The sequence below is a fragment of the Pygoscelis adeliae genome, unplaced genomic scaffold (genome assembly GCF_000699105.1).
Source record: "Pygoscelis adeliae isolate BGI_AS28 unplaced genomic scaffold, ASM69910v1 Scaffold77, whole genome shotgun sequence".
NCBI classification, from domain to species: domain Eukaryota; kingdom Metazoa; phylum Chordata; class Aves; order Sphenisciformes; family Spheniscidae; genus Pygoscelis; species Pygoscelis adeliae.
The window spans coordinates 7,053,125-7,077,065 of NW_008825216.1; the positions used below are offsets into that span (position 1 = coordinate 7,053,125).

The 23,941-nt window shown below is 39.2% G+C and overlaps 1 protein-coding gene across 1 annotated transcript in view; it reads right to left on the minus strand.

Moving 5' to 3' along the window:
* Positions 1–23,941, minus strand: part of SMOC2 (SPARC related modular calcium binding 2) — a 124,450-nt gene that overhangs the window by 26,364 nt on the left and 74,145 nt on the right. Inside the window, exons 11-12 of the mRNA XM_009329252.1 lie at positions 20,584–20,770; positions 13,418–13,500 (exon numbers count right to left, since the gene is read on the minus strand). Of these exons, the coding sequence (XP_009327527.1) occupies positions 13,418–13,500; positions 20,584–20,770 (270 nt within the window). The remainder of the gene's footprint in view (positions 1–13,417; positions 13,501–20,583; positions 20,771–23,941) is intronic.

Sequence of the window (23,941 nt, forward strand, 5' to 3'; positions counted from 1 at the left end):
CAGCAGGTCATGAATTGTATTTTAGGAGTATTTACAATTAATTGCTTGTGGATGACTTACAGAGCAAGAGGCTTTACCAGAAGACATTTCTAGATAGCAAACAAATTCAAGAACTTCACAAGCATAAAGGGCAAAATTTGTGAATAATTTATTTCCCAAAATTATTCATGGATTTTTGCCGTATGCTAACATCAGGAATCTATGAACAGTAGCACTCCTGCTGAGTTATAGAGAAGCAAATTTCTGAATCTTGTGAAGCATTCTGGATCCTTTGAAAGAATTCCCAGGTGTTTGTATGGAGTAATTTCATTTCCTCCTCGAGGGCGCTCAGTTGTGGAGGCCTACAAGTTGTACTGAACGCCAGGAATAACATGATGTATTTGCAAACCACTGAGATAGTCTTGTATATGCTGTCATCTTTGTGAACAACAATATTTGTTCTACATCTCTTCACTGAGCCCAGAGAAATGCATTCTCTGCTGTCTAAATACCTGATGCAAAAAGGGACCTGGAGGAAAGCCAGCTGGCTTAAGCTCAGCCAGTGTGAAACAGAGGTGACACATGTTGGCAGACTGAAGCACTTTGAGGAATTGGCAGGAACTTTCACTGCCTCTTCAGTTGATGGCATCTGTCCACCCATTGTCCAAGTGGCTTTGCAATCAGCTAGACTGCAAATTTTCCAGGCATCATCTTGTTATTCTGTGTTTGCACAATGCCCAGAACACTGGGATCCCAGACTATACAACTATAAACTATTGTGATACAAACAATTAACTATACTAAGCACGGAGACTTCCCAAGCTCATCTCTTGTCCCAAGTTCTCCATATTAATAGTAGCAGGTATGCCATCCTCTATCTGTGGCTGCACCAAGGTTGCAGCACTTCCTTACCGAGACATAGCATGTATAGTCAATCATGTCTTTGATCCTGCATGAGTAGGAGGGCATAACCTGGCATTACCTTTGACCCTCAGCTGGAAACTCTGCTTAATACTGATATTTTACTTTCTAAAATAAAACCAACCTCAGTGAGATCATGCAACACTGATTTTGCCTCTTACGCTGGTGATGAGTTCCACTGGTCTTCTCAGGTAAGCCATGCTTGTATCTAGAAAACGTGAGCATTGAATATACTCTCTGATTGTCAGAGATGGCCTTTTTCTCAAAAGTAAGTGAACAGAAAGATTAATGCAGCAGGCTAAAATCAAAGTATTTTCTTCAGAAAAATATACCTACTGATGTGAGATCAGACTATCAACAATTTTGACTACATCTTGTTCGTTTTCCTGGGCAAGTGAGCTAAACTCATTGCTTGACACTTTCAGTCATTACTCATCAGCCAAAACTGATGTTGTTTCTGTATTATACATTAACTTACTCAAAATGTTAGGAAGTGGGAAGTGTTGCACTGGCTTAATGTTTCACAAGCCCTAATCTCATAACTCTGCCTGGATTTCAAAAAGTCACTGTTTGATACAAAACACAAAATTACTAGGGTGGTTTATTATCAGTACAGGGTATTTTCAAAGTTGCTGGGAAATGAAAATCCCACTGAACTCACTGGGAACCAAGTGCTCATTTTATTTGAAAACTGGAACACTTCTCCAGGTGACTAAATGCAAAGAATAAATGCCTAACCATTGTTGTTCCCTCTTGAAAATACAGCTGCAGATATACATTCATTCAGAAATGAACATATTTATTTTTCCCTGTCCACAGATTAAATATGAGAGCTGTTTTTGACAGATAATCAAGGAGAACTTGTATGCAAGTATGAAAACACAACAAAGCAAGATATCCATTTTGCAGGGAACAGCTTTACAAATCAATGGCATGTTTTTATTCAGTTTTCACTCTATCAGATGGAAAAGGAGAAGCCCCATACCATGCGTCTTAGAGGAAATAGTGTCTCATTATGCAACTCCCACTCACTGTCATGATAAGGTTCAGGTGTCATTCATTATGATTACAGCCCTGGCAGACTAAAAAGTTTTTGCCTTTTCCGTCCAGTCATGAGAGTTTTTCCTGCCATCTTTCAGATTGTGAGATGATAATGATTGCAGGCATTCTGGCAGAAAACACTGAGTTTATTCTACATCAATCTTCCACTCTTCTTGTGTTGTTTTTTCTACTCCTCACCCAAGAACTGCAATCCAGTTGCCCCAAGCTATTATGAGATACCTCTCCCATGTCTTCACTGTACCAGAAACTATTTCAAGATTTTTTAAATGCATTTCTTGAAGCTTAGTAGCTTTAGGAATACAGCGTCAAAGTTCGTTCAATGAGGGCAAATATTTTAATCCTTTTTAGGTTCCAATGTGATCAAAGTTTCACGCTGCTTTTGCTAGGATTTTATACTGGGCACAGACAATACCTCAGTACCTATAGTCATGTAATTACAAGCAGCTGTTTTAAAGGGGTCTGAGGTATTTTCACTGCGAACTTCAGACTCCTTTTAAAAGACAGTAAGTATCCTGATTTTCTTAATACTCATATAGATTTTCCGCAGAGCCCTTGCTAAAAGAAACAAAGCTGTTTAACATGCACCGTTTTGCACTTTCTTTCGGATTTCTTGATTAGGCTAATCTCTGCATCAAAACATTTCACATAAATTCATTTCCTTCTTCGTCTTTTTGGTATTAGAAAAAAAGAATAAAGATAAAAGGAGAGTAAATATAATGTTCAGTAGAAAAGAAGGGCTCTCAGCTCTCTATTCTAGAGCATCTCTGTTTATCCCCAGGGGGGCTCAATGCTATGTGCTTTTGAGCAACTGAACGCTGACCAACAGAAATCTCTTGAATTACAGAGTATTAGTCCATGCACAGAGGCTGGGGCTTGTCGTCAGTAAGCAGGGCTGAGCAGTCTACATGGAGTGATAGCTTAAGGAGAATGAAATTTAAGATTTCACTAGACTAAACTGGTTTCAGGGAGCCATTAGTCATTCCTCTCCCCCTCCCCCCGACCCAATATCCACAATGTAGGTAATATTCCAAATACTTATCTTAAGTGAGATAAAGGAGTATCTGAAAAAATGCCATTTTTCAAATAGATGCTTTCATACCCTATTAGTATTGTCAGGCTTACTTCCCTGTTAAAAGCAATTCAGAGTGGAACAGTGCAAGAAAAAATGTTGTTGTGTGACCCAATCTTAGCTGAATACCGTTGACCACAACAGAGACAAAGCCAGGCTGTATCTCACTGTTTGTGGAATACCACAGCTGTTCATTATCATGACCTGTTCAGGTAAGGTGTCAATGACGTCATTTAACTTGAGCTATCAAAATATATTCAACTACTGATGTTAGTCATACTTGCTCCCTCTACAGTCAATGGAGACAGGCACTTCCAGAAAGAGATTCAATCTAAAACAGATACCAATGGGACACACAGACATAATTCTAGCATAAGGATCTGAACTCATTGAATATTTATGTATCAAAATCTCTATTCTACCTTTAGATATTACAGAAATGACCATTTGCTTGAATGGGTAAGAATGAATGCCTTGTGGATTCCCCCCCCCCCCCCCTTTGGTGTGATGACTACAAGCCTATGATAGATTTTCCTACTCTGCCGAGTGTGGTTTGACTAGTAATGCACTCTGAGTTTCATCCAGGAGGGCTGTGTATTACATCTTCTTGTTACAGGCTAATCTGCCATGGCATTACAAAGTCTGTCCAAACTTCCACTGTCTTGCAAGGCCACATTTGCTTTTAGGTAGGAAGTTCACTGTTTTGATCATTGTTAATGGGTATGCTCCTTGCTATAAGCAGTTCAGAGATATCCAAGCAAAATTACACCATGTGGAGGTAGGGAACTGCTAAACATAAGCACAGATTTATAGAGCGGTTAGAAACTTTTCAGTAAAAGACCAAAAAAAATATTAAACCTCTCTAAATCAGCTCCATGAGTTAATAATACTCATGACAATGTGATTTTTATCCATGATGCTGCTCTGTTTTTTAAAAGAAAAAGAAAAACAAATCTGTTCAACCAAAGCTTTTTCACTGCTAGATTTAGAACACCGTATGTACTAAATTATGGATTAAATGTAGATATAGATAAAAAGATATAGATAAATATAGATAAATTAAAGGTAGGAATTAAAATATCTTTCTGAAATGTCTTTTTTCAGCTTTACCGAAGTTTTATGGCAGAACAGCTTTCACTTAGTTTATTACTTCTCACTGAGGGGAAAACAAATATTTTTTATGCATGTGTATTTTTATATATATATTTATATATGTATATATACATTCACTCCAAAATAATCATTTCCCTAGTAAAGATGGAAGAAAAGGGTCCATCTTTATCAGAATCAATGGCAAAATCACCAAGTGCAGGGGGCAGCATTTGTCTACATATTTACATCATCAATGAGTAAACCAACACAGCTTCATGAGGGTCAGTGGAACTTTTCTGACGTCTACTCAGACTTAGAAAAGGCATTTCTGGGGGAAAGCATTCTCTCAATTAATCCTTCTTTGGCCCAGAAGGCAAAAAACACAATCAGAAACCCATTTGGAGAGTGCTGGTGCAGAGACAGTGACTGTACAGCTGCTGGGCGACAACCTCCCAGGAAGCCAGCCAGACACAGGAGAACGTTCTCCCTTTCTGGGCATGTGTCCCCTGGGGGTGTCCCACTGCTCCCACTGAGAGCAGAACCCCACGGCACAGAGCAGCACAGCAGGCAAGGCTGCTCTACTTAACAAGGGATTTGGCTGGAAAGGGAGGACAGCAACAAGTGAGGTGAGAAACAGAATTTATATTTTTTGGCATAGCCTCCAGCATTTTTTTTAATGCTGAGAAGCAAATGAAGTCAGTGTTTATTAGTCCTAATATAGCCCTTTAAAATAAACATAAAATTATAGGTTAATATTAAATAGAGCAATGAAAGAAATGCTATTACTGAGCCAGTAGCATCACCTTTAATTAGCCAGCTTTTCTCTTTTGCTAGCTGTGACACAGCTCTGTCTTTCACTGGCACTTTACTAGTAGTTCAAATACTTTCACTGTAATTTTTTTAGACAAATTCACACATAACTGGAAGTTACAGCAGCTCTTAAGTTATGTGCTTGAGCATTTTTTTTGTTTCAGATATTAATATTTCTGCTTTAGGTTGGGGGAAGATATTGTTTTGTTAAGAAATGACTACAAATTGAGGCAAAAATAAAGCAATACGAAGAACTGTGGCCAGACCATTAGTAATTAAAGACAGGATGGGGAGATGGACAGAAGAGGGTGTGCAGGAAATAAATGTGATCTGCAGAGCCTTGAAAAATAACTTGCAGGCCTTCCCTCCTCTGGAGCAAAACTGCCCGCTGGGAGACTACGATATAATCATGTAGCCAGACAATAGGGTAATAATATTGAAGTTACTAAAGCCAAAGGCCCAAGCAAACCGTTGTAGGTTAAAGAGACAGTCCTCTTTGGAGGTTCAGCTGCTGAAGCCATAGTAGTGGCCTCAGGACTTACGGCTGCAGACCTCCCTCTTCATACGGAGTTTTGACCAGGTAGACCTACGTAGTTGTGAGAAGTACTGCCTTAGCCCAACATCCTCCCCAGGCCACCACTGCTCAGTACCCAAATAAGCTTTTGTGTTACAGTGTGCTAACTCTGACTGAGCCAGTGCTTGCGGTACCAGCCTGTCTGCTGCGTGCACCCCTCTTCCCATTCACCAAGCGCGCTGGTGTTGCATTAACCTTACTGCACTGCAGACATGCAGATGTCCTCTTTGACAACCACATCTTCGCCTGGTCAGCATCCCCCACCACCTCTGTCTCAGACTGCCAGCACAGGATAATTGTAGTGGACGTAACACGTGGAAAGGACCCTTCACTGAGCTGTCACTAACCTATATGAGGCCTACGGTATTGGAAAGGCATCCAGCTGCTCAGGACAACAGAGGGCTGGAAAGTCAGGCTTCCTACTGCAGCCCCATACATTAGAGGAGATAGCTACTGCTTTGGAAGGGGAAGCAGCCATTCCTCAGCCTCCCCCAGCACTACGGGGCTGATGAGGAGCAAGCCTGGCCCTCCAGCACCCCTCTGCACCTCGCTGTTGAGCCTCACCTCTCCTGTCCTCCCTGCAGGCCCTGCCAGGCTCCAGGCAGGCCCCCTCCTTCATCCTTGCCACGCAGCTATTCAGTTCTGCCATCACTGCCGTAAGGGTTCACACCGGCTTTGCACCAACATTTCCTGGTCATAGTTCAAACACGTAACGAGGCAGGTCTGCTCCATACAGAGCCCTTTTGCCAAGTATCTCTTGGTAAATAAATCAGTATAGGGCTCAGGACGATAGTTACAGGCTCATTCAAAACAGCCAGCAACTTCCAATGGTTGGTTGACACCTCGGAACTTTAAGATTCAATAGCAGAAACGGATATTTTAAATATTAGCTCATGCAGCCAAAAACCTGGTTACATCATAAAAATATAATCCTTTTAAATCACAGCTCAGTGGAGAAAGTTACATGCCAATTGACCTAACAATTCGAAGCTCATGCGAAGGCAGGCATATGTATATAATCTGCATTACGATCAGAAATACTCAATTACTTAACTGATACCTTTAAAAACAAGCAAAGTTTTAGTCATTCAAACGTTTAAGAATGTGTAGTAAGGTAAGATTATTTTCTACTTGGTGCCAGTACTGGACTACACAGAGGAAATGAAGAAGCAAGATGAGGTAGATCAGTGGTGGTACCTCAGCATTTTAGCTGAGAAATAGTCTGGCACCTTATGAAATCTGATGTGCTCATGGTCAAAAGCGGAGCAACTGTAAAAGTATAATGGAACATACCTCAAAAGGAAAAGCAGTTAAGCCTCTATCACTTTCTTTTTTTTAAAGATGCCTTTGAAGTAAAACTCTTTATATGATGGCTGTTTGGCTGTGGGTGTTGCATCATCATGGTTTGAGCATTTCTGATTATTTCGCTTTAACTTTGGAAAAAGAAGATGCGCTGCCAACAGCCAAAAGCAAACTGTACTTTTCCACACATAATTCGCCCATAACTTAAATCTCAAGTTTTGCTCCACAAAATATAAACTGTTCAGGGTCAATGCTGGATTATCCCTTTCAGAAACACAGTAAATAAAGCCATTACAATAGGAAGAAAATTGGGCAGTTAGAATACTTTTGTTTCTCTTAAGTAACACAAATGTGAATTAAACAAATGAGTTAAACAGCTGTCATGCACGATTTTCAAGAAAAAATATTAACTGCTTGAATGCCAAGGTTAAACTAAGCTTATGAAGATCCACAGGACAAAACAATAGCTGAGAACAGAGTCACTAGTAGGCTGTGAAATCAGAAAACAACCCGTAGTTCAACACAACCATATTTAAGGAAGAGTTTTAAGGGATTTTTTTTGTTATTAAGTAAGCTGATTGACTATACAAGGGACATGCATCAAGACATTTCAATTAAGTAATATTTTAACATTCTTAGCTTGACGTAAACTGTAGACCATCACAGTACCAACACAGTGATCAGCAGAGCTTAGGCCCTGGATGGAAAGCACTGGGTTTTGGTTTTGGGTTGCAGGGAGGAGGGAGCAGTGGTCTACACTCTTGTCCAAACTGAGAATTCGAAATCTGTCTCATAGAGGCTGAGCAAAGATGCCAGTTTTTCTAATTTGGATCCTTCTTGTATCACTGATTAAATCCTAGACATTAAAAATGGAAACCTTTCAGATGCTTATTAACTCAGTGCTATAAAAACCCAAAATACTCATCTTTTTGGATAAATGCTCTAGGATCAAAAATTGTAATGAGAAGCATCTGAAGCGAGGCTTTTCAGAGAGCTGCGGGATTGCCAGGAAGGATAAAAATAAGAGTGAAATGATGATCTTATTTCACAAGTAGAAATCTACAGTAACTTCAATGCAATTGATGCATTCTACTGGATTCCAGCTGGGTTAATTGAGATCAGCATCTCAGGAAAAGGAAATATTCAGCAGTGAAGAGCTATGTTATTTTGAAAAAATAGAAAAGGGAGACTTTCAGGTCCTTTAGTAGATGGACTTACTGAATCTGAACATTCACCCAAGTCAGTAGATTGTGTTACTGTTACAGTTTACAAGGCACTGTCATTTCCATACTACAGTTTCCCCTCCCAAATTGTCCTTTTGTATGAGAGGAAGCATCACAACTATAGGAACTTCAAAAAACATACTGTGTTAAAGAAAAGGAGAAACTTAAACAAACCAAAATGAAATGAAAACAAAATTAATGGTCTGACTTAAAGCCACAAAAACATAGAAACCCAGAAAAGTCTCAAAATCCAGCTTGACATTGTGTCCGTCTCTCAAGCTTGTGTGACTTTTACTCATTTGGATTTCTCTTTTTTTTTTTTTTCTTGCACAAAAGATAAGGGTACTTCTAATTAAAGAATGTTGTGTGAGCAAAATTACATTTCCCATAATACTTTTCAAATTTTTCCACTTACTTTTCAAATTTCAGGTCTTGTAATGAAAATTATATCACAGGAAAAACAGATAAATTCCCAGGTTAAGTAAGAATAGCTGAGTGGTCTGGCACTGTCTCAATATGCTATCATGTCTTGCTCTCTTACATATCCAAGTCCCTTTCTTCCAGGTTGCTTAGACCAGAGACAAGACTAGCTTTATGAACAGGTAGCTTATCCATTGTCTAAGGCACTGGTCTCCAAAGTGGGGTGCATGTACCCCAGGGGGGGCACAAGACAATCAATTGGAATGCAGGAAGAAAATTTTTTTGTACTATTAATAAATAAAATAAAATTTAAAATTAAAATTGTGTTTATTTCATCTTTATTTCATCCTTTTTTAATTTCTATATTTGGGTAAGTTTTAAAATGTACTTAATATATTAGTATAGTAGTACATCTATATAATTTATAAATAAATATACATCTATTGAGGGTACGTGCTGAAAAATATTTTACTGATTATTAAAAACTAGTGGATACACATAATGCTTGAAAATACCTTCACCCATAGACCCACCCTGTGTTCCAGGAACTGGTATTTCTTCAGCTTGGTTGAATTTGACCTATTACCACTCATGATTTTAGGAAAATACAGGGGCACCTACACCTCATTCCATTGTACTACAGGTTTAGCTTAACCAGCCTTCATGCTATACCCTTTTAAATGCTCTTGACCAGATTGTGTAGAAAACTGAATTTCTGTTTAACACACCAGTTATCCAAAAGTCTGAAATAAAACATTCGACTCTTTACAGAACATGTCGGTTCATCACAGGGCTTCCATTTTACTGTATAACACAGAGGAGACCAGAAGGTCAAAATAGGAACGTTTGAAAACTCTGATCGTGAGAAAAGTAAAAAATCCTTCTGTTTCCCCAGTATGTGACATTCTCTAGACTCCTTTTTGGGTTCATTTTCATTATCTTGGAATAACTAGTTTCTGAGAAGGATCAAAACCACAAGTAACTTCAGAAAAATGCTTTGGCTTTAAAAAAAGGCCTAGAAATCTAATGGGAAGATTTATTATTATATAACTTCCAGCCCAATCTAACAGATACAGGTGGCTTGGATCGTTCTTACAAACATTAGATTAGCCTTCAATTTCAGATGCTTTATATTAAGTTACCCTTAAGATGTGAGGATATATTCTTAGCTCAGTTTAAATCAGTGGGAATTTTGGCATAGAGTCCAAGGGGCCCTTACCTTCTACAATTTTGCCTTAACAAGATATCAGTGTTTGCCAAAAACTGCATCTTGATTTATTTGCAAATTATTGCTAAAAATATTTGGCTCAACATGTAATGGGTTCAAATTTTCAGGTGGTATAAATCTGCGTAGCTTCAGAACTATGCCAATTTAATCCACCTGAGGATGTACTAGTGGGTTTTATCCTATTTAAGATCATCCATAGTAGTAAAGTAATTGTTTTCAAATCATCCTGGTTTTACATGGCAGGCAGTCACAGTGGTTTCACCCAGGGCTACTGCATTTTTGTGGGTATAAGCTGCAAATCAAGCAAACACATCCTTTCAAAAATGTATTATTCCTTGAAAGTAAGTACACAACCTACATTTTTTATGCAGTCCTGGCACCACTCGGCAATCAGATGCTGTATTTAAATTTAGACAACACAAATGCAAACATGCCTTTGCAACACTGCTTACAATAGGGAAACTTTGAGTGATAGTGGTTCATTTCTACTAAAAAGTTAATTAGTATTAGCCATTTGTGCAATTTTACGTTACTTGTTAACAACTAGCCACATCTGTGTAAGATCCTATTTCAACCTCCTTTTTCCAAAAAACTATCTAAAGCAAACTCAATTAATTTTTACTTCATGTAGTGTTTGTATGATAAGAGAGAAATTTGCCAGTTGAGGACTTGGGCATTTAACAGAAAAGAGAAAGCCTTAAGAGACAGAAGGAAAAATAAACACCTTAATACAACTGCAACTGTGACATAACCTCTTCCCCCTGTTACTTCTATAGGCATGCACTTATTCCATGCTGCTGCAGAGTAGAAGAGGGAGGTTTTTCTAGCTAATCCGTAAGTATTTAAGAAATGTTAGGAAATTTTGGTATTTGCCTTATTTTAAAATAATATAAAGCATTTCAAAGTCAAAGATTAAGCAATGTAAGATATGGGAGAGCAAATCCATGTCATACATAATAATTTATGACAATTATGAGCTCACATTGCTGCAGTGGTTTGTTGGACTAAAGCTCACATAATGCAAAATATCATAAAGTAGAAAAAGAAAATCAAAATGAATTTATCAGGTAGGAGTTTACAGCATGGAAAGTGCTTGTTAATTGTTTCACTGGAAAAGTATCTTGACTTTGGATAAATCTTTATTACTGTACTGTATAAAAGCACTACCAGTTTGGATAAGAAATAGATGTGTGAAAGCTTAAAACCCTTCACGTGCCCATCCTCCCTCTAAGATTCCAGCTAGCAAATGCTTCTTCAAAATTTTTAGGAAAAGGTAGGAGTGACCAGCAAGTGATATCTTTTAGTGCAAAACTTGTTTCTTCCGCTTCTGCTCTGCTATACTCTCTTCTGAGGGCAAGTTCTTTTCACTTGGAAAAAACACTCATGAAATCAATTAACTATCCAAGTCTGTAACTATGCAAGTGCTGTTTGAAATAAATTGTTGAAGATGGCCAACTTTCCACTGATTTCCATGGAGTAAGGATTGTAATATATCTTAGAACATTTTGGATTGGAAGGGACCTTTAAAGGTCATCTAGTCCAACGCCCCTTCCATGGGCAGGGACACCTTCAACTAGATCAGGTTGCTCAGAGCCCCGTCCAACCTGACCTTGAATGTTTCCAGGGATGGGGCATCCACCACCTCTCTGGGCAACCTGTTCCAGCGTTTCGCCACCCTCATTGTAAAAAAATTTCTTCCTTACATCTAGTCTGAATCTTTCAGTTTAAAACCGTTACCCCTTGTCCTATTGCTACAGGCCCTACTAAAAAGTCTGTCTCCATCTTTCTTATAAGCCCCCTTTCAGTATGGAAAGGCCGCGATAACGTCCAAAATATTTCCCAAATTATCCCTGAAATACCTAACTTCCCTGAAGTTACAACAGCAGTAACTAAGTTCAGTAAGCAAGTACTGACTGATGAAATGATGGATAAACATCATCAATCTGACTGTCAACAGATGTGTATTTGCCACTATGTTTCACATATCTGAGGATTTATGCGGCACATATGGTTCTTGCTGAACTCTGTGAGCAGCTAAACAGCAAAATTGCAAGTCAGGCATGCTCCATCCCTTTTTTGTGAAGGAAGAGAAATGGAGGCAATTTGGTAAGAGTTGTGAAATTCATGCTCCGAGGTGAATTTTTAGTGTAAATCAGCTTTTCATCTCTTAATATACATACATGTTCAGTATCTTAAGTGATAATTCATAACGCAGAGTGAGTACCTCACTCATTCGACCCTGTCTCCCACTGTCTCTTTCATAAAGTAATCAAGATCTACCTAAAAAACTAACCAGATTTTCTGCCCCATTACTAGAAGGCTGTTGCCTCACTGCTTTAATGGTTGGAAACCACTTTACAGCTCCCAGGTGAAATTCATTCAGGGTAGTTCACATCTATTTTTCTTGTGCCAAAATTGTCACAGAGGAAACCAGTTTCTCTTCCTCATGGTCTCAGAGGAACAATATCACCTCTGGACTTCATCGTGTTTGTCTAAATGAAGCAAATGCTAGCTGCCTTCTCTTGGAAAGTGGCTGCTTTCCCTGATACATTAGTGCTAGCTAACTTCTCCTGTGTATCCATTTTCCTGAACACAGATGACCAGAATTGTACCCACGATTATAGATAAAATCCAGAAAAAAAGAATAGTGCTATCTAAAATGGCATGAACGTTTCCTTGTCTGCCTTGTCTGTCCTGTTTCTGACTGTCCCATCATACCTAGCTAGATATGGTTTTGGGTCACACTTGCCATTTTTACAGCCACAGTAATTGGACGGCTTACAGTTAATCCTATGATTGACTCCTTTCTGTGTAGAACACAACATATAATTCTGCATGGTATAATAACATATCATTCATATTTCTTTTTTTTATTATACCTTGTAATTAAATTTGTTTAATGGCAGAGATTATCAATGTGTGCTTTATTCAATATGCATTTCAACACTGATGGGCATGTTTAGTTCAGAATTATTGTCTAGATGTTTCTCTGGGTGGCCAAACTGAAATGTTTTTCATGATACAAAAAATCTGCCCACATTATTTGCTTGTTTCTGGTTCTTTACAACAGCTGACAGTGATTCATAATTCCCTCATAACGTGCAATATCACTAAATCTGCTACACCTCAAGTTATTCAAACATATTAAAAGGCCATTTCAAAAATGAAGCAAGTCTACTGACTTCTGTGTATCTCAGCTATCCAGAGATAAGATCTCTCATGTGCTTATAAAAAGTGTGAACAAATGAAAAATCTAATAAACACCAAGGTTTGTTCCTACAACAGAGAAGAATAAAATAATATTATTCTGAGGTAAACTGACAAGGGTAGTCTTGGAAAAAAGTAAGCAGATGATACATTTTTTAGACTGATTTGAAGATAGAGGCCAATTTCCCATGGATTTTGCTAGAACAAGAATTATGAAGTATGGGCCAAGTTATTCTGGACATATTTGCTGACTTCTCTGGTATGACCACAGCAAGGAATAATTCCAGTAAGTAAATGTGACTGCCTTTAAACTACTGAGAAAATGAGCCTTACTTTCTCTGACAACATCCGAAGACCTATATTTACATACATTGTTCCAAAGCCAAAGACTTCAGTCAGTGGCAAATCAATATAGTGATATCTAAATGATACATTGTCTTGGTATAGGGTAAGAAATTGCTTTCTAATTTATTGCAGTGAATAAACAAAGCATTGGAATGCATGAAACCAAATTTATCTATTTCACTGACCTTGAAGCTGGCGTCCTTTGTACAAATCCTTTGTTTTGGTTGGGTGAGCTCTGGCACCGTTATCACACTTAGGTTGTTCATACCTAAAGAACAAACAGGGAGAGAATAAAACCAGCCAAGGTTAATTGGATTTAGAACTAATTTATTTCCAATTTTGTAGCCCAAATTAAACTTCTACCTTCTTTTATTCAGGGAATAAGCTGTTTTTTCATTCAGAAGGGGCAATGTACATTCACGTGCCTATTTTCTACTTACTTCAAAGAAGCCAGCACATCTTTATTCTCCTGGGGTTGACACCAAACTAAAAGATCATTATTTATTCCAAAGCCCATTCTACAGGGAAGAAAACTGAGGAAGGAGAAAACTGTGGGGAATTGCTAAAAAGTAACACATAATAAAAAATAATCTTGAAAACACCAAAAAAACACCAAACCAAAACCAAAGTCAGGTTTTCCTCCCACCTACCAAATCAGAAAGTCACAAACAATACGACAAATTCTGATATCTGACACATTATTAATGTTCGGAAACACCAGAGAAGCAATTTCAAAATCACAGCGAGGCAGGTACTGTAGTTAGTTACTACTGCAGCTCTAAAGCCATGTGCTACTGTATCCTCTCCAAAAAAAAATGTTAGTTTACATAAGAAGGGCTAACCATGAACAGCTAACGTTTTGAACAAGAGCGAAGGACTGATAGGGTTTCTAGAAGGAAGGGAATTATGCTGGAACAGCTTGAAATGGATTGTGAAAAAGACTGAATCTCCATCTGCTACTTGAGTGTTCTGGTTCCTCTATGCTTTCTGAGTTTACTTAAAGTCACTTTTAATCCAGCTGGTAACAAGAAACTCTGTGCTATTTGTACTTCCAACAAACTTTGACTTACGCAACACCACTAGCAATATCTTTTATGCAAGACTGGGAGGCATGGGGGCATCTGCTGCTGAATCTGTCCTTTTGTCTTATGTCCCACTATCGATGCATGGTGGTTTTTCACTCAGCTTGACAGAATCTCCTTCTGAGAAATTTTACTTTCATTCCCCTAAAGTAGCTTGAAGCTGCAGAATTTAGTGTGTAGCATTTCAGAGAAAGTTTCAATTCTCAGCTAAACACACTTAGTAATATGACTTGTGTCCACCTACATGTGTGTGCACATACATACCTGTTCACGGACTCTAGGTTCTTTCATATTTTATATAACTGCTCATCTTTCTTCGAAATTCTCCTATTCTAAGTTTCCCAAAATGACATTTACTGAGTGGCATACTAAAATGTCTGATTAAAATATACTAATCCAAATTTTTGGAACAAAATATTCTTTTTAAAAGCATTAAATGGTGGCTATGTCCTGGGTCCAGGCCAGACTGCCCCTAAGAACAATACCTAAGTATTCTGATCTTAATTATCAGGTAGAATGAAAAATATCAATATTATTTTTCCTTCGAGTGTTTAATTTATTTCCACATCATCTGATGAAACTGTCCACTGGCCCATCAAATTTTGGCTGCTGCAAGAAGGTACAGTGTTGTTTCATGGACATGGGAGAGCTAGAGGCACTTTTTTTCCCTAAAGAACAAAAAAAAACTGCTTTGATAGCATGGGTTGGATTCAGATACCTGATGGATGACCACTTCAATCAGCCAAGAAAAGAGTGAAAGGGAAATCTCTGAGCAATACTCACTAATGCAGTATCTGGCAACCAGCCCGGTCCCCAATTAATCTGATACCTGACTCTGCATTCCCCTCGTCCTCTTCCGTTATTGTTACTGCTCTGTGCCTACACTTTCTTTTTTGGCCTCTACTCTTCTACCCTTTTGGCTTATATTTTTGTTAAATACACATGTAGTTCATCACATACAAACTAAATCTATTAAAGGCCAATAGGTGTTAAAATGCTGCAATGTGAAAAGTCTATGTTTAACTCTTTAAAGCAACTGAAGAAAGAAAATCATTAGAAATTTACCACACAGGAACAGCCATGCTAAGAACTGATAAGAAAAACACACTTGCCTCAGTTTTCATGGGGAAAGAGGAGGAAAGGGATAGCATGTCAGAATGGAGCACTGTCAGGTTAAAAATAATGTAGTCAAAAGACATCCCAAGTTACTCTTTTGAATTTTAAAGGGGAAAGAATCCCTACCAGTGAATGTATACGTAGAGTCGGCAAGGGCTTATGAAAGCTGCTTTATACCTCTGAGCAGTCTGCTGGGAAGCACTGAGATTTACTGGGATATACAAAGCAGTAGAGGATGGAGGCTTTCACAGGGATTCTACAGTGTGGGCAGCTTCATGAAGCAGCTGATTTATGTTCTTGTTTAAGTTTAGAGAATCTTGTGCAAGTGGATTGGGGATTACTTTGCCCATGATCCTAGTTGCTAAAAAGCCGCATGTGAGAACTCAGACTTATGGCCCTGCTGAGCAAAAAGGCTGAGGGTTACACTATGATGTGCAAGAGGCATTGGGAGCCAGCTGGTGAGGACCACACTGATAGACTTTTGGGGGAATGGTTGTTTGTACCCTTTAAATGCATTACCTCCTTTTAGTCAAATGGATGTTTCCTCTAGGCTTCCATAAAAGCCAGCTTTATACCACAACTTCACCTATTTCTTGTGAGTTTTACTGTCTTAAATGTCCTAGAGTGGTATCTTTATTTTAACTCTAGAATGAGATTTTTTTTCTGGAATACCTTCACTGACAAATGTTTTATCTTTTTTTCAGATGACAGGACAGTAGAAGATGAATGAGTATTCATAACTTCTCTTCATTTTGGGGGTCTAGTTTAATGTGACTACTATTTATTGTGGTATTCAGAGCCTGATGATATGACAAATTTCAGTCTCATGAATGTATTCAAAACAAACAACATGCAAAATGCTAAGCTGTTCTGGCAACAGCTTCCCAGATCTGTCTATCCTTTCACTGTTGTCCCCTAGTGATTCAATCCAGATTTGCAGAACAGAGATTCCAGGATGCAATGCATCCATCTTGCTAGCAGGAGTACTAATGCTATCAGTTCCTGCAGTAGAGTTTTAACAGCTACTCTTCTAATTTATATTTTGCAGTGGAAAGCTGGAAGATAGCATACACCATTTTGCATGAGCCCCTGGTTCTTTAAACTAGGAAAGACCCACATGTTCACCCTTTCCAATCTGTAAGAAAGAATCACAAAAAGACAACTGCATATATCTCATCATAGTCTGATCCCCCTTTACTTCCCTCTGCTTGAGAAAAAAAGCTTAATTTTATCAATATAGGAAAAAAAATAAAATCAAGAAATAATTAATGGGATTCCAGCCCACCTAAATCTTTCCCAGAAATGAGGTCTAGACACTTCTCTTAAACTCCAAGCAGTAATCCCACCTGCTTGTTTACCAGGACTGTAGATTCCTAAATACACCAGTCATTCTTTTTTTAGTATGAAACTCCTAAAATTGAGTACTCTACTTACCCATCTGTGCTCAGAAATGTCCTCTCCAGGGATATTACTAAATATTACTTCCTCAGAGCTCCATTGAGAACTGCCCGTAAATCCAGCAAAGCTGAACAAATTAGAAATGGTCAAGACCACAGCAGTTGATCTTTTGAATATCAGTCATCAGGCAGAGCACTCATTGAGCAAAAGGAAGATTTGTGTCTAAATCATATGCATGAAACGATTGAATCCGATTTGCCAGCCTTCCAACTTTGGAGACATGCAGCACAGTGAAAGACCTCCCTGCCACCTCTTCTCCCACAGCTGAGTGACTGTGTAGTTGCCAAACACAGGAGGCCAGCAGACCAAACAGGAAAAAAAGAAGACGGAGGCTGATTCTAGATCCATAGGTGATTCATCGAGGGGTTGGAAAGACCTAGAATTCCAGTCTGTATGACAGTAGAAGCCAAAATCACACACACTGCATGCACACTGTACATATGAGTAGGAAAGTGAGCTGCTTGATTTTCAAGAATCACCACCTCCAGTTTCATGAATGGTTTATCCCGATGTGCATGATGTGGGAGGAAGCCTGCACAGGTGAACAAGGAGCACCTAACAAAATCCACACTTAAAAAGGAAGCACACAAAGAGTGGAAACAGGGTCAGGTGATACAGGAGGAATATACAGACACTGTCCAAGTGTGCAGGGATGGGGTTAGGAAAGCCAAAGCCCCCTGGATCTAAATCTGGTAAGGGGCATGAAGGGCAACAAGAAAGACTTCTTACACGCCTATCAGCAGCAAAAAGAAGACTGGGAAAATGTGGGCCTGCTGCTGGGTGGGACAGGGGACCCAGGACATAGAGAAGGCAGAAGTACTCAGTGCCTTCTTCTCCTTGGTCTTTACTTGTAAGACCAGTCTTCAGGAATCCCAGGTCCCTGAGACCAGTAATAAAGTCTAGAGCAAGGAAGACTTACTCTTGGTGGAGAAGGATCAAGTCAGGGATTGTTTGAACAAACTGGACCTAACAAATCCATGGGACCTGATGGGATGCACCCACAAGTGCTGAGGGAGCTGGCTGATGTCATTGTGAAGCCACTCTCAATTATATTTGAAAGGTCGTAGTGACTGGGGGAGGTTCGTGGGGACTGGAAGAAAGCAAATGTCACTTCTGTCTTCAAGAAGGGCAAGGAGGAGCCGAATAACAAGCCAGTCAGCAAATCCTCCTAGAAGCTATTTCAAAACATGTGAAGGTCAAGAAGGTGACTGAGAGTAGTCAGCATGGATTTATGAAGAGGAAATCATGCTTGGCCAACCCTGCAGCCTTCTATGATGAGATGACTTGCTCAGTGCCTAGCAGATATTGTCTATCTTAATTTTAGCAAAGCTTTTGACACTCCCTCTGACTACATTCTCATAGACAAACTGATGAAGTATGTGCTAGATAAACAAACAGTGAGGTGTGTTGAAAACTGGCTGAACTGCCAGTCTCAAAGAGTTGGGATCAGCAGTACAAATTTCAGCTGGAAGCCAGTCACCAATGGAGTGCCCCAGAGTCCAATACTAGAGCCATTATTGTTTCACCTCTCCATTAATGACCAGGATGCTGGGACAGAGAACGACTTTAGCATGTTTGCAGCTGATACAAAATTGGGAGGAGTGGCTGATACACCAGAAGGTTGTGCTGCCATGCAGAGGGACCTCAACAGGCTGGAGAAATGGGCTGGTAGGAATCTCATGAAGTTCAAAAAAAGGCAAAAGCAAAATTCCCACACCTGGGGAAGATTAACCCCCTGCACCAGCATGGGATGGGGCCAACCAGCTGGAAAGCAACTTTGAGGCAAGGGCCTGGGATTTCTGAGGGACACTAAGCTAAGTATGAGGCAGCAATGTGCCTTTGCAGCAAGGAAGGCCAACAGCCTCCAGGGCTGCATTAGGAAGAGTATTGCCAGCAGGTCAAGGGAGGTCATCCTTCCCCTCTCATTCGCACTGGTGAGACATATCTGGAGTGCTGGGTCCATCTCTGGGCTCCCCAAACAAGAGGGACATGGACATACTGGAGTGGGTCTAGCAAAGGGCCATTAATATGATTAAGGGACTGGAGCATTTGACATAATAAGGAAAGGGTGAGAGAACTGGGACTGTTCAGCCTGGAAGAGAAGGCTCAGGGAGGATCTTATTGATGTCTATAAATATCCAAAGGGCAGGAAATAAAGAAAACAGAGTCAGACTCTGACTCTGTTTCCAGTCCAGTGACAGGAAAAGAGGCAATGGGCACAAAATGAAATACTGGAAATTTCATTTAAACGTAAGAAAAAACTTTTGTTTTTTAACTGTGATGGTGATCAAACACTAGAACAGGCTGCCCAGAGACACTGTGGACTCTCCAATCGTGGAGATATTCAAAGGCCAACTGGACACAGTCCTGAGCAATCTACCCTAGCTGACCTTGCTTTGAGTAGAGAGGTTGGACTAGAGAATCTCCAGAGGTCCCTGCCAATCTCAACTATTCTGTGATTCTATAATAAAATGGTACTTGTAAAGACGAACTACAAAACAATCAGCAGAAACCCCATTGCTTGATGAGCACAAGAAGATGATTTGGGCTCAAATTAGAGAGTAGGAACTAAGGCTCCATAAAATGATTTGAACTTTAATTCAAAGAAGGATTAGCACTAAAAACAAGAAACAGTGAACAAACCTAGGGGTGGAGAACAGACGAAGAGCAGAAAAGGGAGCCTCTGGAATCTCTAGAGGACATCTCTAGGTCCTCACACAATATGTGTACTGATCCTACAGTTTCAGGACCAAATTTGGACTATTTTGTTTTGACAGTTTATGGATCTCAACTTACCAGAAACAGCAGATCAACAGTAACTTTAAGTCATGCTTACTTCAGCTGGTACTGTAATTGGCATGGTCTAGACTATCGTATAAACAGCTATCAGTAAATCAGCACTTGAAGAATATGTGAAAAACACTCCCCAAGAATACAATACTTTACAGCAAGTGGCTTATAATGTTTTTTTCACAAACCTTACGCAAATTATAAAAAATGATTTTTGCTTAAGCTTGAAAAGATTTATGGTTGCATCAAGATACCCATACTGCCTGCCAGCTTTATATGAGCTTCTATAGCATTCCTACAAGGGCCAAACCTCAATAACCAGCCTAAATAACACCCTTTGGAACCTGATACTTGCCTTGCCTACATACGCTCTATGTCGCCTGCAACACTTTACCATGTATCCAGCTCAGCTGAGAAGACTGAACTCCAAGCTTCTATTAATAACACACTAAGATGATATTTCCTCTCTATGGGCTCCCAAGCAGTTGTTCCATCAAATCTAGTCATATGAAATAGCTGAGGACGTTGCTGGAAAAAGAACCAAACATTTCTGAAATTGGACGTGGTTTCTGTCATAGACCATCTTACTTGGTTCTTCTATATTCAGGCTAAGGAGTGTGAGGTTTCCTTTGGGCTTATTCATTATCTGCTCCAAGTCTTGGCTTCCCAGCAGAAAATAGAGGTAAAAAAGAGGACTAGGGGAGCAAACTGCCTGTGACATTGCAGTGAAAGAGTCTGTGGCCATCCAGCCCTAACTTTTGATGTCTCTTAGAAATATTTCACCTCATAGTGGAAGAAACTTACATGACATAATTCCACCAGCAATAGAAATCTACATGCTAGTACATGCACACTAAGGCATCTTCTCACTACAACTTTTGAGCACTGAACGTGTATTCCCTTACCTGGTTGATGTACCAGGAATGGGACGTCCCGTATCCACCAGAACACACCAGCAGTAGCCCGTGGAAGGATGGCACTGCACTGGTTTGTAGAGGCCGCCCTGAGCACACTCTGGAATGAACACATTGTCTTTCTGAGGCTGTTTAGCTTCCTCCAGGGCTGACTGAAGTTCTTGATCACATGATGATGCTTTTGGGAGGAAAAGAAAAAATACTGAAGAAGCTATATGGAAAGGGTCTATTAGATTTATCAAACAGTTTTTATATCTTTCTTTGACTGCATATAAGGATTGTATTTGAAGAGGCTTGCTACAGCTCAAATACCAGCTACATTGGTTTATGCTGTATAATGTTAGGAACTTCAGTTTCCTTTTCATGCAGCTGCTTCATAATACAGTCCTAATAACATCTTGATGCCCCCTTTCCTATACTAGATATAATCTAGGGATAACCAAATACTTTCTCTGCCACCTTGAAATATCCTCACCCACTCCACTGTCCCTAAACTACTGATTCTTTTCAGAGGAAACAGTAAAAATCCAACTTTTTAGGATTCCTTATATGAATTATTCATCTAGATATTCATTTAGATGTTTATATTCCACACTTTCTTTCCAGTTTTGGAACAACCTCTTAATACAGTGAAAATTCTTCCACCTTCTTTTCTGGTGATTCTGGTATTGGCAATGTATCACTTGCTCTGGAGACCAAAGACCCACAAGAAAACATAATACATTTTTATCTCTGCATTAACAATATGTCCCATATTTCTTCGGGATATGAGAAAAGCTTACATGTCTACACATTCCTAGCCTTTATGTGAAACTATGAACCAGGGGCCAAAGAGCAGAAACCCCAGGGCCTGAGAATGCCCATCAGTTCACACCAATCAGTAAAAAAACACCTCTGCTGAGGATTTTTGATCACTACTAAACTGGTATATGTGGCACTGCAGAGATAATAAATGAGACAGACTATTTACTCAAGCCATTATTTCTCCAGGAACTTTAAAGTCAGTCTCCTACACGTGAAATTTAGATGGTCAATAAAACAGCTTCTGTATAACTCCCAAACTAATCCACTGAACAAAAATTAAGTATTTGAAAGACAAAAATGTTAAGCACTCTACAAACACACAAATTACTGATGGGAAAATTTCAAATTACTAGAATTTCAATCAATAAAAGATTCTCTTCAGCTAAAGAAAAGTCGTTTTAATGTTACAAAAAAAAATCTGTGGGTAAGATTTGCTCTTCTTTCAAGTCAGTTAAAGACCAGTGACACACTTATTCTCTGAATCTCTAGCAGGATTTACTTCTTGATTTTTCACAGTTCAGCCCACAGAAGAACAAGTTGAATCCTGACTGGATTTTCTAGTGCATTTGTAACAAGTTTCAGCTTCAGTCTAATCTCTTTTATCCACAGGGTTCAGAAAATGCTTTGCAAATTGTACGCAAAAACTGACAGAAAGTCACTAGTTATGTCCAGAATGCTACTGCTCCTTGCCAGCTTCTTGCAAATGCAGATGACCAAAATCAGTAAAACTTCTGTTGCAGGGGAAAAGGTGTCAGGAAGTTAAACACCTTCATACTTTAAACGGCACACAATTCCATCTATACAATGGCCTGTTTTCCAAAACAGTGTGTTTTGTTCCAATCCATGTAAAAGGTTTAAAAAACAAGCATATCACTTGCTAACTTGATTACAAGGCACAGATGGAGTGTTTTTTTCAGTTCTTTGGTCGATTTTTTTTTTTTTACCTCTTTTGTTTCATACGGTATTTGAGCAGGACAGCTAGATAAATTGATTGATTTTGCATGCTTTTGTCTTGGTCTACCACATAATCAGAGATTGAATAGCTCTCAAAGCACCAGTGTTTATATAATAAATTCTACTTAGAGAATCAGTGTAGTGAGGACAGAAAGGCTCCTTAAAAAAAGGGAAATAGCTAATTATTTGCATGTTAAAACCTTCACAGAAATAGCTATGGTTTCACAAATTAGAAATCTGTCACCAACATCCTTTTAAATCTTTCCCTCAGTGAATCTGGATTATGTTGATTATCAAGTTACAAGGTACAACAACCCTGGAAAACACATCACTTAGCTTAGTTGTCCACTTTCTCTTTTTGTATATAATCAAGCAAAAAAGAGCAAACGGGGTGAAGCAGCTGCAGTGAGAGGGAGGAAACCATTACTCCTCTTTAAACTCCACTAAATTCTTTTCTCTTTCATACTGATAAACCTTGGGACCATTCCATTAGCTACTGTGACCTTCTCTCATTTTACATCCTTGTAACTAGCAACACAATCTGGCAGATGTGCAGGTATTATTATCTCTCGCAAACCCAGAGGAGCGACATATTTTCATGCTTTCAGCTTTGTTTAGAAAATATATTGGCGTATAGAAACTACAGAGTCAGGTCATCCAAATAGACAAAATGTAACAGCATGGAGAGGGTGTAATGGAGAATTCCCAATGCAGAAGCAGATACAGACTGTTTCAGCTGTGAGCATAAGCTACACCACCTGATTTCTGGGAAGCTCTAGTTTCCACTGATTGACACAACCAGTGGAGGACTGTACTGCTGACTCAAAACCACTGGAGTCATGGGCCAGTGCAGTCACCTGCGTTGTGGTGATTTAGGAGCAGATGTTACAGACCTAGATAAATGGTCTTTACTCTCCTGAATGACTTGCTGAGGCAAGATTTTCTACAAGCTACTGATCAAGCTAGAAATCTGTCTCTTTTGCACTAGGTTTGTTCTGGTCCTTTTTCTCCCTTATGTCTGGTTTTAAGTCTCAGAGGTGCAGAAAAGCAGTATTATGGGAGAGATGTCAAAGGAGGGTTGCAAATGTGGCTATGGCTTTAGGAGGGACAGTCAGAAGACTGGTGGAACTTAACATTGCAAGTGAGACTGGAAACAGGACAGCCAGTGACAGTAATGAAAGAAAGGTTTAAAGATAAAAAGGAATGTTCTTAATGGTGGAAGTCTATGAAAAACAGACAAAAAAGCAGGATTCATACCAAACGCCAAAGTAAAATTCCTGTAACTGGGAGGACTCTAGTGATGAAAAGTCTGCCTTTGAAAAGCAGCATCAGCACAGGCATTCAAGACAAAAAAACATATATAAAAGAAACTATGGTATTTTCAGGAAGGACTTTCCCCTTCTTGGAACCTTTAATTTCTTACTCTTCCCCTACAGATGGGAAATTGGAACAGGAAGAGGAATTTATTGTTAGTCCTAAATTAGCTGTCAGATAAAATGTAGATTATTTTTGACAAATTGGAAAAAATATAAATCAGTGTGATGGACACTACATCTGTCAGTTCTCTATGTGCCAAATGACTGAGCCTTAT